The 16717-nt window shown below is 42.0% G+C and overlaps 2 protein-coding genes across 2 annotated transcripts in view; one reads left to right on the top strand and one right to left on the bottom strand.

Moving 5' to 3' along the window:
• The window catches only part of COL19A1 (collagen type XIX alpha 1 chain), a 1445738-nt gene that overhangs the window by 363137 nt on the left and 1065884 nt on the right, over positions 1-16717 (top strand). Inside the window, exons 8-9 of the mRNA XM_073569423.1 lie at positions 130-243; positions 15350-15412. Of these exons, the coding sequence (XP_073425524.1) occupies positions 130-243; positions 15350-15412 (177 nt within the window). The remainder of the gene's footprint in view (positions 1-129; positions 244-15349; positions 15413-16717) is intronic.
• LOC141084569 (uncharacterized) lies at positions 8425-11832 on the bottom strand. Its single transcript, XM_073569387.1, has 3 exons — positions 11603-11832; positions 10139-10298; positions 8425-10028 (listed from the first exon to the last, which is right to left on the bottom strand). The coding sequence occupies exons 1-3, from the start codon at positions 11646-11648 to the stop codon at positions 8591-8593; spliced, it is 1644 nt and encodes a 547-aa protein (XP_073425488.1). The 5' UTR covers positions 11649-11832; the 3' UTR covers positions 8425-8590.

Here is a 16717-nt window from a genome sequence, read left to right as displayed (position 1 = left end):
TAATTCACTGAAATGCTTTTTCTAGTATCTCTGAATGCTACATGTAAGGAAATGCATTAATCTTACTGCAAAGTATTTTTATTTAACATTTCATTTCAGTAATTTGAGATCTGCTTTTTTACATTTTAGTGTGATAACCAAGGTAACCTGCAGTCTTCTGCTTCTTCATCTGTTAGCAAGTTACACTCTGTTCAAAACACTGACTCGATTCCTGAAGATAAGTGTTACTGTTTTCCAAGTAAGGTATGTAAAGACGGCACATGTACAACCTTCCATATGTATCGGTTGTCATACACCTAACATATAGTTTTTATTAAAGGGGTTGTCCAATTTAACAAAAGTATAAAGTATTTAAATGTGTGTAAAATAGCAAAATATACAACATATTCATATACTTTAACTAGCAAGGAGGAAAGAGTGGCACCACTGCTCCTGAAGGGTATGTGCTTGATGAAAGGACTGCAGTTCTGACTTAATGTAAGCAAGAAACCTAAGCACCAAAATGATGATGGAGAAGAAAAAGATCTTAATGAAATAAGTGAATATTTTATTTTGAACCAGCATGAATAGGTCCAACAATTTTACCAACAACGGTCTTCATTAAAGACCTTTGAATTGTAGAGGATCCAAACTGATCCGCACCTACCTGATACCCAGCTCTTCTACAATACAAATATCCTTGATAGAGACTATCATTGGTCAAAATGTTGGACTTTTTTTGTCGGATCAAAATAAAATATTTAATTATTGCATTAAGATTTTCATTTTACATTGTCATTTCTGTGCTGAGTTGTTTTGCCTACAGTTTCAACTTAGGCTTAAGTTTGTCAAACTGAAGCTAGAGTCAAAGTGACCAGTGCCTTGAATAAAAGGAAGTTGGTTGCTTGGCTTATTTCAATATCTAAACCATCTCCCTTCCCTATCTATCATGAGTAGTGTTGAGCATTCCGATACCGCAAGTATCGGGTATCGGCCGATACTTGCTGTATCGGAATTCCGATACCGACTTCCGATATTTTTTCAATATCGGAATTCGGCATCGGAATCGGAAGTTCAGTAGATTGACGGCCTGACGTCATCATGATGCGCGGTGTGTGCGCATCATGATGCGCCGTCATTTCGGGCCTTCCGGGGGTCTCTGCCGGCCTGCCGGGGGGCTGTGCCGGCCTGCCGGGGGGCTGTGTGGACTGCCCGGGGTCTCTGCCGGCCTGCCGGGGGGCTGTGCCGGCCTGCCGGGGGGCTGTGCACCCTGTGGGGGTCTGTACCGGCCTGCCGGGGGGCTGTGCCGGCCTGCCGGGGGGCTGTGCTGATGTCCGGGGGTCTGTGCAAGCATCGTCCGATGGGACTACAAGTCCCATCGGGCGATGCCTGCTACCATGACAGTGATTGACACATTAGCCAATGATGGGACAGTAGTAGTCCCATCATCCGGCTAATGTGTTAAATGTTAAAAAAAAAAAAAAAAAAAAATACTACATACATACTACATGCTACATACATACTACATATATACTACATACATACTACATACATGCTACATACATACTACATGCATGCTACATACATACTACATATATACTACATACATACTGCATGCTACATACATACTACATACATACTACATACATACTACATGCATGCTACATATATACTACATGCTACATACATACCACATACATACTACATGCATGCTACATATATACTACATGCATGCTACATACATACTACATATATACTACATGCATGCTACATACATACTACATGCTACATGCATGCTACATACATACTACATACATGCTACATATATACTACATACATACTACATATATACTACATGCATGCTACATATATACTACATGCATGCTACATATATACTACATGCATGCTACATATATACTACATACATACTACATATATACTACATACATGCTACATACATACTACATACATACTACATATATACTACATGCATGCTACATATATACTACATGCTACATACATACCACATACATACTACATACATGCTACATATATACTACATGCATGCTACATACATACTACATATATACTACATGCATGCTACATACATACTACATGCTACATGCATGCTACATACATACTACATACATACTACATGCTACATACATACCACATATATACTACATACATACAATACATTCATACAATACATACATAGACATACAGTACATATAACATAGAGTAACATACTTACCAATACTTGTCACATTGTTCCCCGAAGCCATTGTCTTTCCGGAATAAATATTAACATAACAAACCACAAAAATACTCACCCACGATCCGAAGCAGTCCACGAGTGTGTCCCACGACGATCTTGGGTAGAGAACGGCAGCATCAGATGATGCTGCCGTTCTCTACGGGCTGCAGGAATCCAATGACGGAAGGTAGGTATCCTTCCGCACTGTATTCCTCCGCCACTTAAAAAAAAAAAAGTCCCTAGTCTCACTTTATGCCATTGCTGTGTGGGAAATTCCCACACAGCAATGGCATAAAGTGAGACTAGGGACTTTTTTTTTTTTTAAGTGGCGGAGGAATACAGTGCGGAAGGATACCTACCTTCCGTCATTGGATTCCTGCAGCCCGTAGAGAACGGCAGCATCAGCTGATGCTGCAGTTCTCTACCCAAGATCGTCGTGGGACACACTCGTGGACTGCTTCGGATCGTGGGTGAGTATTTTTGTGGTTTGTTATGTTAATATTTATTCCGTAGACGACAATGGCTTCGGGGAACAATGTGACAAGTATTGGTAAGTATGTTACTCTATGTTATATGTACTGTATGTCTATGTATGTATTGTATGAATGTATTGTATGTATGTAGTATATATGTGGTATGTATGTAGCATGTAGTATGTATGTAGTATGTATGTAGCATGCATGTAGCATGTAGTATGTATGTAGCATGCATGTAGTATATATGTAGTATGTATGTAGCATGCATGTAGTATATATGTAGCATGTATGTAGTATGTATGTGGTATGTATGTAGCATGTAGTATATATGTAGCATGCATGTAGTATATATGTAGTATGTATGTAGCATGTATGTAGTATGTATGTGGTATGTATGTAGTATATATGTAGTATGTATGTAGTATATATGTAGCATGTATGTAGTATGTATGTGGTATGTATGTAGCATGTAGTATATATGTAGCATGCATGTAGTATATATGTAGTATGTATGTAGCATGTATGTAGTATGTATGTGGTATGTATGTAGTATATATGTAGTATGTATGTGGTATGTATGTAGCATGTAGTATATATGTAGCATGCATGTAGTATATATGTAGTATATATGTAGCATGCATGTAGTATGTATGTGGTATGTATGTAGTATATATGTAGTATGTATGTAGTATATATGTAGCATGTATGTAGTATGTATGTAGCATGCATGTAGCATGTAGTATGTATGTAGCATGCATGTAGTATATATGTAGTATGTATGTAGCATGCATGTAGTATATATGTAGCATGCATGTAGTATATATGTAGTATGTATGTAGTATATATGTAGCATGTATGTAGTATGTATGTAGCATGCATGTAGCATGTAGTATGTATGTAGCATGCATGTAGTATATATGTAGTATGTATGTAGCATGCATGTAGTATATATGTAGCATGCATGTAGTATATATGTAGTATGTATGTAGCATGCATGTAGTATATATGTAGCATGCATGTAGTATATATGTAGCATGCATGTAGTATATATGTAGTATGTATGTAGTATATATGTAGCATGTATGTAGTATGTATGTAGCATGCATGTAGCATGTAGTATGTATGTAGCATGCATGTAGTATATATGTAGTATGTATGTAGCATGCATGTAGTATATATGTAGTATGTATGTAGTATATATGTAGTATGTATGTTGCATGTAGTATGAATGTAGCATGTATGTAGTATGTATGTAGCATGCATGTAGCATGTAGTATGTATGTAGCATGCATGTAGTATATATGTAGTATGTATGTAGCATGCATGTAGTATATATGTAGCATGCATGTAGTATATATGTAGTATGTATGTTGCATGTAGTATGAATGTAGCATGTAATTTTTTTTTTTTTTTTTTTTTTTTACATTTAACACATTAGCCGGATGATGGGACTACTACTGTCCCATCATTGGCTAATGTGTCAATCACTGTCATGGTAGCAGGCATCGCCCGATGGGACTTGTAGTCCCATCGGACGATGCCTGCACAGACCCCCGGAGCCTGCACAGACCACCGGCAGGCCGGCACAGCCCCCCGGCAGGCCGGCACAGCCCCCCGGAGCCTGCACAGACCACCGGCAGGCCGGCACAGACCACCGGAGCCTGCACAGACCCCCTGGCAGGCCGGCACAGCCCCCCGGCAGGCCGGCACAGCCCCCCGGCAGGCCGGCACAGCCCCCCGGAGCCTGCACAGACCACCGGCAGGCCGGCACAGACCACCGGAGCCTGCACAGACCCCCTGGCAGGCCGGCACAGCCCCCCGAAAGGCCCGTACAGACCCCAGAGAGGCTGTACAAGGGCAGGAAAGGGTTTTTCTTATTCCGATACCGGAAGTCCCATAGACTTGAATGGGACTTCCGGTATCGGAATCGGCGATACCGATACTTTTTTTAAAGATCGGCCGATACCATCCGATACGATACTTTGAAGTATCGGATGGTATCGCTCAACTCTAATCATGAGTTAATGACTGTGTTCGGCAGCTCTGCCAATGTAGACGGCACCAACCGCTAGCCTCAATGATCATTTTATTGCTACAATGATGATATTAGAACTACAGATCACATCACCCCTGCATCTAAAACCTTGAGCAACAACAGAGAGGAAACACAGGACCTGTGAAATGTGATTTTCCGTGTTTTTCTTGTTTTAAGTATGCACAAGCCTTTAGAATAAAATAAAAGTATTCTTGGCCAACTGTTTTAAGTATTGGCACATGCCAGCTAGCCAGCCCCATTTTCACACTTCTCAAGTGCAGACATTTTTCTCGTGTCCAATAAATGCTAGAAGATAAACCTTCGGAACCCAAAACTGTGACCGATATCTGGAGAACAGTGCATCTTTGCTAACTGAATGTTATGAAAGCGTTGCGTATACTGATATTCTACACAAATGTAAAGGTACTTTTCTTTAAACTTGGCAAGCCCTTTAAACAATAGTAGTAAATACAATATCGTTGAATGGACTTAGGCTAGTTTCACACTTGCTTTTTTTTGCAGCGCGTTTTTCCCGCAAAAAAACGCATTAAAAAAACGCATACAAATGCATACAAACGCTGCGTTTTTTTCCAGCATTTTAATGCGCATGCAGGAAAAAAACGCAGCGTTTTTGCGCGTTTGTATGCGTTTTTTGTGCGTTTGCGTTTTTTTACAGATTTTGGAAAAACCCCACAAAAAAGAAAAAACAACCATTCAACAACACACAAGACCAATGGGACTTCATTGTGGGTGTGGTATGTTAATATATATACACCCTGTCTACAGTATTCTTCACATTTGCTTGATTCTTCTCGTGACCATGGATCTGCGCTGGAAGAGTTTTCACTTCAACTTGGATTTGGACATCGCGATGGCTCAGGCGTATGCAGTTGCTTGCCATGAACAAAGGAAGAGAGAGAGGCAGCGAAGACGGCGGCGTTTGTGGATACATCCGATTGTTGAACTCCGGGAGAGCCGTGGGGCATACCACACCCTCTACAGCGAGCTACGTGCAAACCCGGAGAAATTTACTGATTATATCCGGATGTCCCACGAAAGTTTCATGGATTTGCTTGCTCGTGTCCAACAATCCATCCGGAGACAGGACACACAGCTCCGTCGTGCGATTCCTCCTGAGGAACGGCTACTGGTGACATTACGGTATGTTTTAAAAACAAAGGGGTGTGGTCTGATGTTTTTTTTTGTAAATTTAGTATTCAAAACCTTGGGTAATTAGTTTTCGTGAATGTACTAATATTTTTTTTATAGTTTTTAAAAATAATATACATAAATATTAATTTTACTTCTTTGTCTGTTCACAGATTCCTGGCGACTGGAGAAACCCTATCCTCACTACACTTCCAGTACCATATTGGAATCTCTACCTTGTCTGGAATTGTTGCTGACACCTGCCGGGCTCTCTGGAATGTTCTTTGCCCAGAATTTATGCCCCTGCCCACCGCTGAAAAGTGGATGGAAATTGCTGACAAATTCTGGACAGTATGCAATTTTCCCAACTGTTTGGGAGCTGTTGATGGGAAACACATACGGATCATCAAACCCCAAAGAACGGGATCTGAGTACTATAATTACAAAAAGTACTTTTCAATAGTACTCATTGCAATTGCGGATGCCGGATGTATGTTTGTAGCAGTGGACATTGGAGCATTTGGCCGTGGTAATGACTCGCAGGCTTTTAAAAACTCAGACATGGGCCGGAGGTTGTATGGCAACCAATTTAATTTCCCTATGCCACGGCCTCTTCCTCACACCGAAGCTCCGCCACTGCCCTTTGTAATGGTTGGCGATGAGGCTTTTCAAATGTGCGGAAACTTACTGAAACCCTACTCCAGCCGGGACTTGGACCACACCAAAAAAATTTTTAATTACAGGCTGACCAGGGCCAGAAGAACTGTCGAGTGTGCTTTTGGGATTCTTGTTTCCAGATGGCGAATTCTGGGCACGGCCATTAATCTTAAACTTGAAACAGTCGATGAGGTGGTGAAGGCCTGTGTGGTTCTACATAACTTTGTGATGGCTAAAGAGCACCCGACCTTTGAACTGGACGATGATGCTCCTAACCCATTGCCTGAATTCACTCAGCACACTCTCAGGTCATCCGTTGAAGTTGGCCAAATGAGGGACAAATTTGCGGCCTACTTTATTTCTGATGTAGGACGGGTGCACTGGCAAGATGAAATGGTGTAATGTTGTTGTTTATGGTAATAAAAATCCTTATTTGATACCATTACTGAGTGCACTATATTTTTTAAACTCCGATTAATTAAAAAACTTCCCATGTATAACTGAATTTTGTTATGTTCACACACCTGGGCAGGTAAATACACATACGAGTTAAAATGCAGCATTGCTAGTCTGCGTTAAATATATTGGAATGAGCAAAGCTGCAGGCCATGAATCAGGAAACCATTTTTTTTCAAGATAAAATTGTGCAAATAGTTTAAAACAAAGTATGTGATTTTCTCAAAACACAACACTCAAAACCCAACCCCAATGAAAGTCCATGGGGAATACAAGTCAGCATTGAGTGGATGAATGTAATCTGCTCCATTAAAAGTTATTACACTAGGCCTTTGAATGACTATACTAGGCCGTGGTATTTCAAATATGAGTATACTAGGCCTTGGGGCTAGTAGTATAGTAATATGTGAAATACCACGGCCTAGTATAGTCATACCAAGGCCTACTGTAATAACTCGATTTTTAACAACTAGCATCTTGTTTCACCAAAAACAAACTGGTGAAACTAGAAAGAAACTTATTTTTTAGACAAGTTTCAACAGTTTGTTTTTCATGAAACCAGATTCTATTTTGTAAAACTAGAGTTATTACACTAGGCCTTGGAATGACTATACTAGGCCGTGGTATTTCAAATATGAGTATACTAGGCCTTGGGGCTAGTAGTATATGTGAAATACCACGGCCTAGTATAGTCATACCAAGGCCTACTGTAATAACTCGATTTTTAACAACTAGCATCTTGTTTCACCAAAAACAAACTGGTGAAACTAGAAAGAAACTTATTTTTTAGACAAGTTTCAACAGTTTGTTTTTCATGAAACCAGATTCTATTTTGTAAAACTAGAGTTATTACACTAGGCCTTGGAATGACTATACTAGGCCGTGGTATTTCAAATATGAGTATACTAGGCCTTGGGGCTAGTAGTATATGTGAAATACCACGGCCTAGTATAGTCATACCAAGGCCTACTGTAATAACTCGATTTTTAACAACTAGCATCTTGTTTCACCAAAAACAAACTGGTGAAACTAGAAAGAAACTTATTTTTTAGACAAGTTTCAACAGTTTGTTTTTCATGAAACCAGATTCTATTTTGTAAAACTAGAGTTATTACACTAGGCCTTGGAATGACTATACTAGGCCGTGGTATTTCAAATATGAGTATACTAGGCCTTGGGGCTAGTAGTATATGTGAAATACCACGGCCTAGTATAGTCATACCAAGGCCTACTGTAATAACTCGATTTTTAACAACTAGCATTTTAAACAACTAGCATCTTGTTTCACCAAAAACAAAGTGGTGAAACTAGAAAGAAACTTTATTTTTTAGACAAGTTTCAACAATTTGTTTTTCATGAAACCAGATTCTATTTGGTAAAACTAGAGTTATTACACTAGGCCTTTGAATGACTATACTAGTCCATGTTATTTCACATATGACTATACTAGCCCTTGGGTTGGTTTTTAACATGTATTTACCCATCAGTGTGTGTGAGCGGCGCAAACAACATTAATGAAACTTATTAATGGTGAACCACAAATGTAAATTTATTTTTTATCACAAAAAAAAAATTTAAAAATTATTTTTTACGGCGTTTGGGGGCAGATGGTTTCAATTTGGGGGTGTGCAGGGAATATGCAACACTTGCAGTTGAAGACGGTGTTTGAGGGGAAGGGGCAACAAAACTTGTGGGGGAAGGTAGTCCAGTTAAGGGAATTAAACTTGGAACACTTGTAGGAGAGGAAATCTGTTCAGTTACATTAGTTGTAATGGCATGTCGCCGTAGGCTTGTGTGCCTGGACCGACTTTGGCCCAATGCCCGCCTTGATTGATTTCGCCTTGAAGTAGGGGCAAATATGGAATGTAGGTCCCCCGTCTGCTGGTATGGCTGCTGCTGCTGAGGTGGCGGCTGCTGCTGCAGAGGTTGCGGCTGCTGCTGAGGTGGCGGCTGCTGCTGAGGTGGCAGCTGCTGCTGAGGTGGTTGCTGCTGCTGAGGTGGTTGCTGCTGCTGCTGAGGTGGCGGCTGCTGCTGAGGTGGTTGCTGCTGCTGCTGAGGTGGCGGCTGCTGCTGAGGTGGCTGCTGCTGCTGAGGTGGCGGCTGCTGAGTTGGCTGCTGCTGCTGAGGTGGCTGATGCTGCTCTTCTTGGTCAGTGCTCGTCCTTGCAGGAGGACTGGTGGCGGCAGTGATGGCCCAGGTTTGCAGAGTGGTGGTGGCAGGGCTACTACATGTTGTTGTAGCGGCAGGGCTGTTCCATGTTTGCCTAGTGGTGGCTGAGCTCCACGCATGCATGGGATTGGCGGTGGTGCTCCAGACAGGAGCAGCGCTTGCCATGGTGGTGTCGGTGAAGTGACCAGCTGCACTCAGACTTGTGGTGGTGTAACGGTGGGTGTCCAGCCTTTGAAGAGAGGTGTCCGTGCAGTGGTATGCAGCACAAGTCGGTAGTGAGGTGAAGCGAGTCAATGGTGGCACAGGTGGAAAGGACACCACTGACTGCTGACCGTACCGATTATGCTGCATAGCCTGCAAGAAAGCATTGTTGCAGGCCTGCAGCACATTCAGCTGTTGATCAGGACTAAGGTGTTCCGCCATGCCCTTTTCAATCTTACTAAAAAAATGGTGTGCTGGTCTGTTGAGGTCGGCCTCCAGACGGTCAAGGCGCTGTTCTACAGAATTGAAGCGGTGTTCAAAGTGGTTAAAACCACGTTCCATCAGTGCAAAACCGCTTTCAACTCTGTCGGACAGTGACTTGAGGCTGGAATTAAATGTCTCGCTCAAATGCATAAACTCGGGCAAGACATTCCTGTCCAAGGCCCTCTGCCGCTGGCGGGTAGTGCCCGCATAACCAGTGGCAGAGACCTGGGACAGGGGAACACCTGATGGCCCAGCTTCCTGGTCACCAGCTGTGTGTGTGTGGGACCTGCAAGGTGCTTCCTGGCTGTCGGATGGCTGGGACGGGTCAGAGGACGTCCGACGAAGGACCGCTCCAGGGCCAGGTTGCAGGGTGCTGCTCCAGGTGCTGTGGAAGAAAGGAAAATCATTACTACCATGCCTTTACAAGAAGCATCAGCTGTGGATTAGAAAAACACAGATTAATAAAAATAAAAACCCAAAATGTATAATACTTACGATCTTGTGGCAAGGACCGGTCTTAGGAACTGCAACGCGTGATAGTGACGGTATCTAGTTCTGGTCCTTGACGCAGATCCACTGCGAACCTGGCCCTCAGCACGAACATCACTGTTGAAGCGGTCCTTGATCGAACGCCAACGTGTTCGGACTTTGTCCACTGTTGATAAAAAAAAACAGTGCCGTCAAGTACAACAGTCACTGCTTCACAATTTAGCAATACAATACTCAAAGCAGTCACTGTACACCCCGATGACACTGTTGGGTTTCCTGCTAGAATACACCTAGCACGAAACCCAACAGTGCCGTCAAGGACAACAGTCACTGCGGCACAATGTAGCAATACAATACTCAAAGCAGTCACTGTAGACCACGATGACACTGTTGGGTTTCCTGCTAGAATACGCCTAGCACGAAACCCAACAGTGCCGTCAAGGACAACAGTCACTGCGGCACAATGTAGCAATACAATACTCAAAGCAGTCACTGTAGACCACGATGACACTGTTGGGTTTCCTGCTAGAATACGCCTAGCACGAAACCCAACAGTGCCGTCAAGGACAACAGTCACTGCGGCACAATGTAGCAATACAATACTCAAAGCAGTCACTGTAGACCCCGATGACACTGTTGGGTTTCCTGCTAGAATACGCCTAGCACGAAACCCAACAGTGCCGTCAAGGACAACAGTCACTGCGGCACAATGTAGCAATACAATACTCAAAGCAGTCACTGTAGACCACGATGACACTGTTGGGTTTCCTGCTAGAATACGCCTAGCACGAAACCCAACAGTGCCGTCAAGGACAACAGTCACTGCGGCACAATGTAGCAATACAATACTCAAAGCAGTCACTGTAGACCACGATGACACTGTTGGGTTTCCTGCTAGAATACGCCTAGCACGAAACCCAACAGTGCCGTCAAGGACAACAGTCACTGCGGCACAATGTAGCAATACAATACTCAAAGCAGTCACTGTAGACCACGATGACACTGTTGGGTTTCCTGCTAGAATACGCCTAGCACGAAACCCAACAGTGCCGTCAAGGACAACAGTCACTGCGGCACAATGTAGCAATACAATACTCAAAGCAGTCACTGTAGACCCCGATGACACTGTTGGGTTTCCTGCTAGAATACGCCTAGCACGAAACCCAACAGTGCCGTCAAGGACAACAGTCACTGCGGCACAATGTAGCAATACAATACTCAAAGCAGTCACTGTAGACCACGATGACACTGTTGGGTTTCCTGCTAGAATACGCCTAGCACGAAACCCAACAGTGCCGTCAAGGACAACAGTCACTGCGGCACAATGTAGCAATACAATACTCAAAGCAGTCACTGTAGACCACGATGACACTGTTGGGTTTCCTGCTAGAATACGCCTAGCACGAAACCCAACAGTGCCGTCAAGGACAACAGTCACTGCGGCACAATACAGAGCAGGGAAATACTCACTAAACGCCTTTTTGGCGGATGCTGTGGCGCTGTCCCAGCCATCCATCAACGCTGCGGCCACCTCATTCCATAGCCGCCGTGTCACCACATTGTCCTTGTACAGCCGGTCACGGCTGTCCCACAACGGCGAACGCTCCTGGACCAGGCTGATGAGCTGCTCATTATCCAGGTAGACGTCTTCATCCCGTTGTGGAACCTAGACAAAACACATTCATTAGAATAATCAAATTTAAATTGACTAAAAAGTTACAAAAAAAGAAAAAAAAAAAAGAGTAAAAATAGAAGATAAAAAAAAAAAAAAAACATTACAAATCATTTGATACTTACATTACGTATAACCACCGGGAATTGGCTTCGCTGCTCCTGCTGTTCGCCCTCACTATTCCCGTCCGCAGATGATGATGACGATGTCTGAAAGTTGAAAAAAACGTAAGAGATTTGGAGAAGCAGCAGATATACTTACCAGATGCACGAAAATAATCACCTCACGGTCTGCTTGCGCCAATTCCTGCCGCGATGGGGAATACTCCGATTCTGAAGACATACTGCATGTAAAAATAATAAAAATCATTAGTACATACATAATTTAAAAGGACAGGCATATAATGTAATATACTCACATTCTTCGCTGATATAATGGGTTCTTGGTTGAATGTCTGCTCTTCAATCTGTCTAGTGTAGTAGTGGCAGAGTTTTGGCAGGCACCTCCTTTATATAGCCTTTTTTTTTGGACTTTAGAAGATTCTAACTAGGATAAAAAGTGGACACCACCCAAAAAACGCTGCGCTAAAAAAGCGCATACCTGCGCATGCCAGTGCGCACGTATGCGCATCCATAGGCTATAATGGCCATTTTTAGCGCAAAACGTGCGCATACGTGCGCATGCGATTTTTTCAAGGGCCAAAAAATGCAACATGCAGCGTCTGGAAAATACCAACGCACACCCCAAAAAAACGCAGCGCATGAAAATCGCATACATGCGCTTACAAGTGCGCAGGTATGCGCACCCATGTTAAATATAGGGGAAAAATCGCATGCGCACGTATGCGTTTTTTTCCAGCGCTAAAAAACGCAAATGTGAAACCAGCCTTAGACTTGTAGATTCAAGGCTTTGTTTCATTTTCTACTTTGTATTTTTGCTGTATGTCTGTGCATAAAAAATTACATTAAATGATTTCTGCAGTTTTAGCATTGTTTGATTTGTGACTTGCGTGGAATGGCAGTAAATTCTCCTGATCCCATGCACCTATTGACTATCATTAACTAGAATTATAATGCAGAGAAATATTTTTGAATTTTTCTAAGGTTTTGGCACTTTACAGAATGTCCCTTGGTGCTGACTGATTGGTTACATCCTGAAATATATAAATTGCCTAATATAAACAACACAAGACCTGTACCTGTATCTGGTCTCTTCCATAAAAATGTTATTTTCTTCCACTGAATGGTGAACTAGCATTTGATATTAATTGGTTGCCATGGATGATGTCTCCAACATCATACGTTCACATAGTGATGCACCAGCGATCCCGACAACGATGCAACCTGCTAAGGATCGCTGGTGCATGGCTAAATGGTCGCTAGTAAGCTGCCAAACAGGCAGATCTCTTCAGCGATGCAGCAACGATGCGGCGATCCATATAACAACCTCGGCGTCATTGGTACCTTGTCACACAGCAGCTATTCTGAACGATTCCAGCCTGCATCCCTGAGTTCTGCGTCACCAACGAGGTCGCTCGTCGGCATCAAACACAACGATGCATGCTGGCCAGCGGGACGCTGACGATGAAAAAATGGCCTACGACATTCGAGCAGAATCAGTGATATCCAGCGGGGCGGCCGGTCGCCGCTACGTGTCACATGTAGCGAGATCGCTGGCGAAATCCCTGTTGCGTCACAAAATCAGTGACGCTTTATAGATCTCTCTAGCGATCTCGCAATGTGAGATGGGGACTTTATGCCTGCACAGCCTGAAGTCTTGGAATGTCCCGGAGCTGGCTTTACTTGTACGTCACTAGCTACCTGGCTGTTCAACAGAGCAGAGTGAGAAGTCACTGATTCGATTCTGCAGGCGCAAGACTACATGCATCACATGAATGACTTAGGAGACGTCATCCACTTCCATCCAAATAAAAGAGGTGGTTTTTGAAGGGACTGGGGAGGTATTGAGTGCAATCTAGTGTCACTCTTAAGGCCGGACCACATAATTTGCATGCAGCGTGGGTTATGAATAAATCTCTTTTTCTATGCTATGTAAGGGAGCATATAGGCATGTAACAATGCTGTAGGAGCCTCATTTACACAATTTTAAAGGTAATGGGCAGGGTGTCTAAGGCAAAAAAATGGTGACAGGTTCTCTTTAAGAAAATATGCTTTATTATATATAAATTCTTTAAAAACTTAAGGAAACATTTAAATGTTTATTTGCAATTATATGTAAATCATAGACATGGCCACAGTATCACTAAAGGTAATAAACAAAGATGATCCAACAATACCTAGAGAATGGGAAATATTTACCTATGAACCTATTTAACTATGAAATAAATTCTAGGAGCTGTAAGCACAGCTGCTCAACTTTCAGAATTTGTTGAATTTCAGCCAAGAGTAAATAAAATTCTACACCATGATGAAATTACTCAGAAGGAGTTACGGGATCAGCAAAATATAAGAATGGACAATTTAAAGCATCAACAGCAAATTCTCAGAAAATGTTAAATTACCTGAATGTTGGCTGGACTTTCTTGAAATAGTTTTTTTTTAAATCCTGAATTTTTAAATCGCTTTATTAAATGTCCTACCAAGTTAAGCGATGCTGTAAGATAAAAATTGTGTAACCCCTTCCTTGCTGGACCAAGGCTTTCATTTTTTGCTGCATTCAGAGAGACATAACTGTATGGGCTTGTTTTCTGCTGAAAGATTGGTGTATTTTGCAAAATTTTGGGGTACTGATAGCCACATTCGCATTAACTTTTTTTAAACACTTTTTTTTCAAAGGGAAAGCCATTTATAACTTGTATGTTATTTTTCAATGTAGATGTTTTTTTGGCAGACAAATTACATTGTTTATTAGAACCTTTTTAGGAAACATAAATATTCTAACTTATAATTTTTAAGAAAAATGAGGGAAGAAAGCAACTTTTTTTTACAACATTCACATATTAACTTTATTGTTTTTTCTACACTTTTGTCAATTAAACATTTTTACATCTGAGACAATTGGATCGATTATAGTAATGACACTCAGAGTTTGATCCAAGTGTCAGCTTAATGTGATTCGATACTCACAGATGAGAGAATTGGAGCACACTGAGGAGAAGATGGAAGACAAAGTGTATCCATCTTCTCCATTGTGTGAGTCTGCGGAAATGTTACTGCACTCAAATGACACATACACATCGACTAATACGGGTAATTGGGATCAAAATTGCTCTGCAAATTGCAGAATGCTGTGATTTTTTATAATGCCAAATTGGCATGAAAAAAAATACTGATTGACACTACACCATAGAATAACATTGGTCTGAGTGCTATCTGATATGTCCACAATACTCTTGCAGCCTGATTTGCATAGAGTTTTTCTACTAGATTTTTCATCGCTGACAGGTACACTTTCAGAAGTAGCATATTCAGCAATGCAATAGTAAGGACTTCTTGTCATGTATGTTTAAATGAATACATTACAATATAAGTTCTGTTCAAAATATTCAACTAAAAGTCCATTTTTTATTTTTTATTTTCAATTAGGGAGAAGCTGGTTTACCAGGTTCCATAGGTTTGCCTGGAATAAAAGGTGATGACGGTGCTCAGGTAAGTTTTTTTTTATTTCTAGAGCACATTGAAGTTACTTAGCTATTAATGAGAGTTTCCAGACAAAAAATTGTAAAAATTATATAGCTTTCCATGTAATAATTCTCCAAAATCCCCAATTACCTTAAATTTTGTTTCTTAGCTCCTTTTCAGCCTCTTCAAATGGGTTGTCTGGCCTGCAAGTTTGCTCTCATTCTAAGTACGATGTATGCTGTAAGGATTCTCCAGTGCTGGCACCTATAACGGGCAGTCATATGACCACAAGGATGCAATTTTCATTCTTCTGTAGACATTCCAACTAAATTGTGTCTGATCTCACTTAATACACTTACATTAAGCCAGGCTGCATCCATGCACAGGTGCTTCTCACAAAATTAGAATATCATCAAAAAGTTAATTTATTTCAGTTGTGATGTCGTGACCACTGTGTCCACTAGGGGGCGCTGTATGGATGTCCTAGGAGAGAGGATGTATGGCAGAATCCTGAATGACTGTTATGTATCTCAAGGTGGGTGACCTTGAGAAGGAGACTTATGTGTGTGTTTATCAGCAGTGATACTGCTGAGGTGCTGTTTTAATGTGTCAGGGAGAAGTCTCCAGGTAGCTGGGGAGACGGGCGGACCCAGTTACCTACAAACCCACCCAGGGGGTGTGCTTAAGAACGCTATTGTAAAGTGTGTATGAGTGGTTAAAGGACCTGTGATGAGGTCATAGCCATGTGACCAGTGGGCGTGGCCACGGACCATATAAGATGGCCAGGGTATGTCACATGGGGTGAATGCAGGGACCTGGTTGGTCCGTTTTGGAAGGTCCCGTTTGAGAGAGATGGGGCTGCCTTCTGACAGCAAGTGAATGCTGTGTTGAATGGCTGCACGTGCCTGGTAATTCCCTGGAGGGAATGGATGTCTGTAGCGCGGTGAAGGAACCATGAGTGAACCCAGATGGGTGAGATAACTGAGGCTCAAGAGCCTGCTTATGCATAACCTGTGTGACCACAGGGATTACAGAGCTGAACTCTGCCATGGACGCTATGCTGCTGAATCTATGAAGTTTATGTTACTGCTGTGGGTTTATGATGCCTAATAAACCACATGGACTATGATTGTTTTATGGAAAACCCGTGCCGGACTTGGTTTTGTGGCTGCTAAGCGAGTATTCCCTACCCGAATGACAGCGCTACCTTACACAGTTCTTCAATACAAAAAGTGAAACACATTACATAGAGTCATTATAAACAGAGTGATCTATTTCAAGTGTTTATTTCTGTTAATGTTAATGATTATGGCTTACAGCCAATGAAAACTC

Source organism: Dendrobates tinctorius, unplaced genomic scaffold, assembly GCF_039654945.1.
Source record: "Dendrobates tinctorius isolate UK_male_01 unplaced genomic scaffold, ASM3965494v1 ptg000024l, whole genome shotgun sequence".
Classification (NCBI taxonomy): Eukaryota; Metazoa; Chordata; class Amphibia; order Anura; family Dendrobatidae; genus Dendrobates; species Dendrobates tinctorius.
Note: the sequence above shows the minus strand (reverse complement) of the source record. Positions and strands in the feature narration are given on the sequence as shown.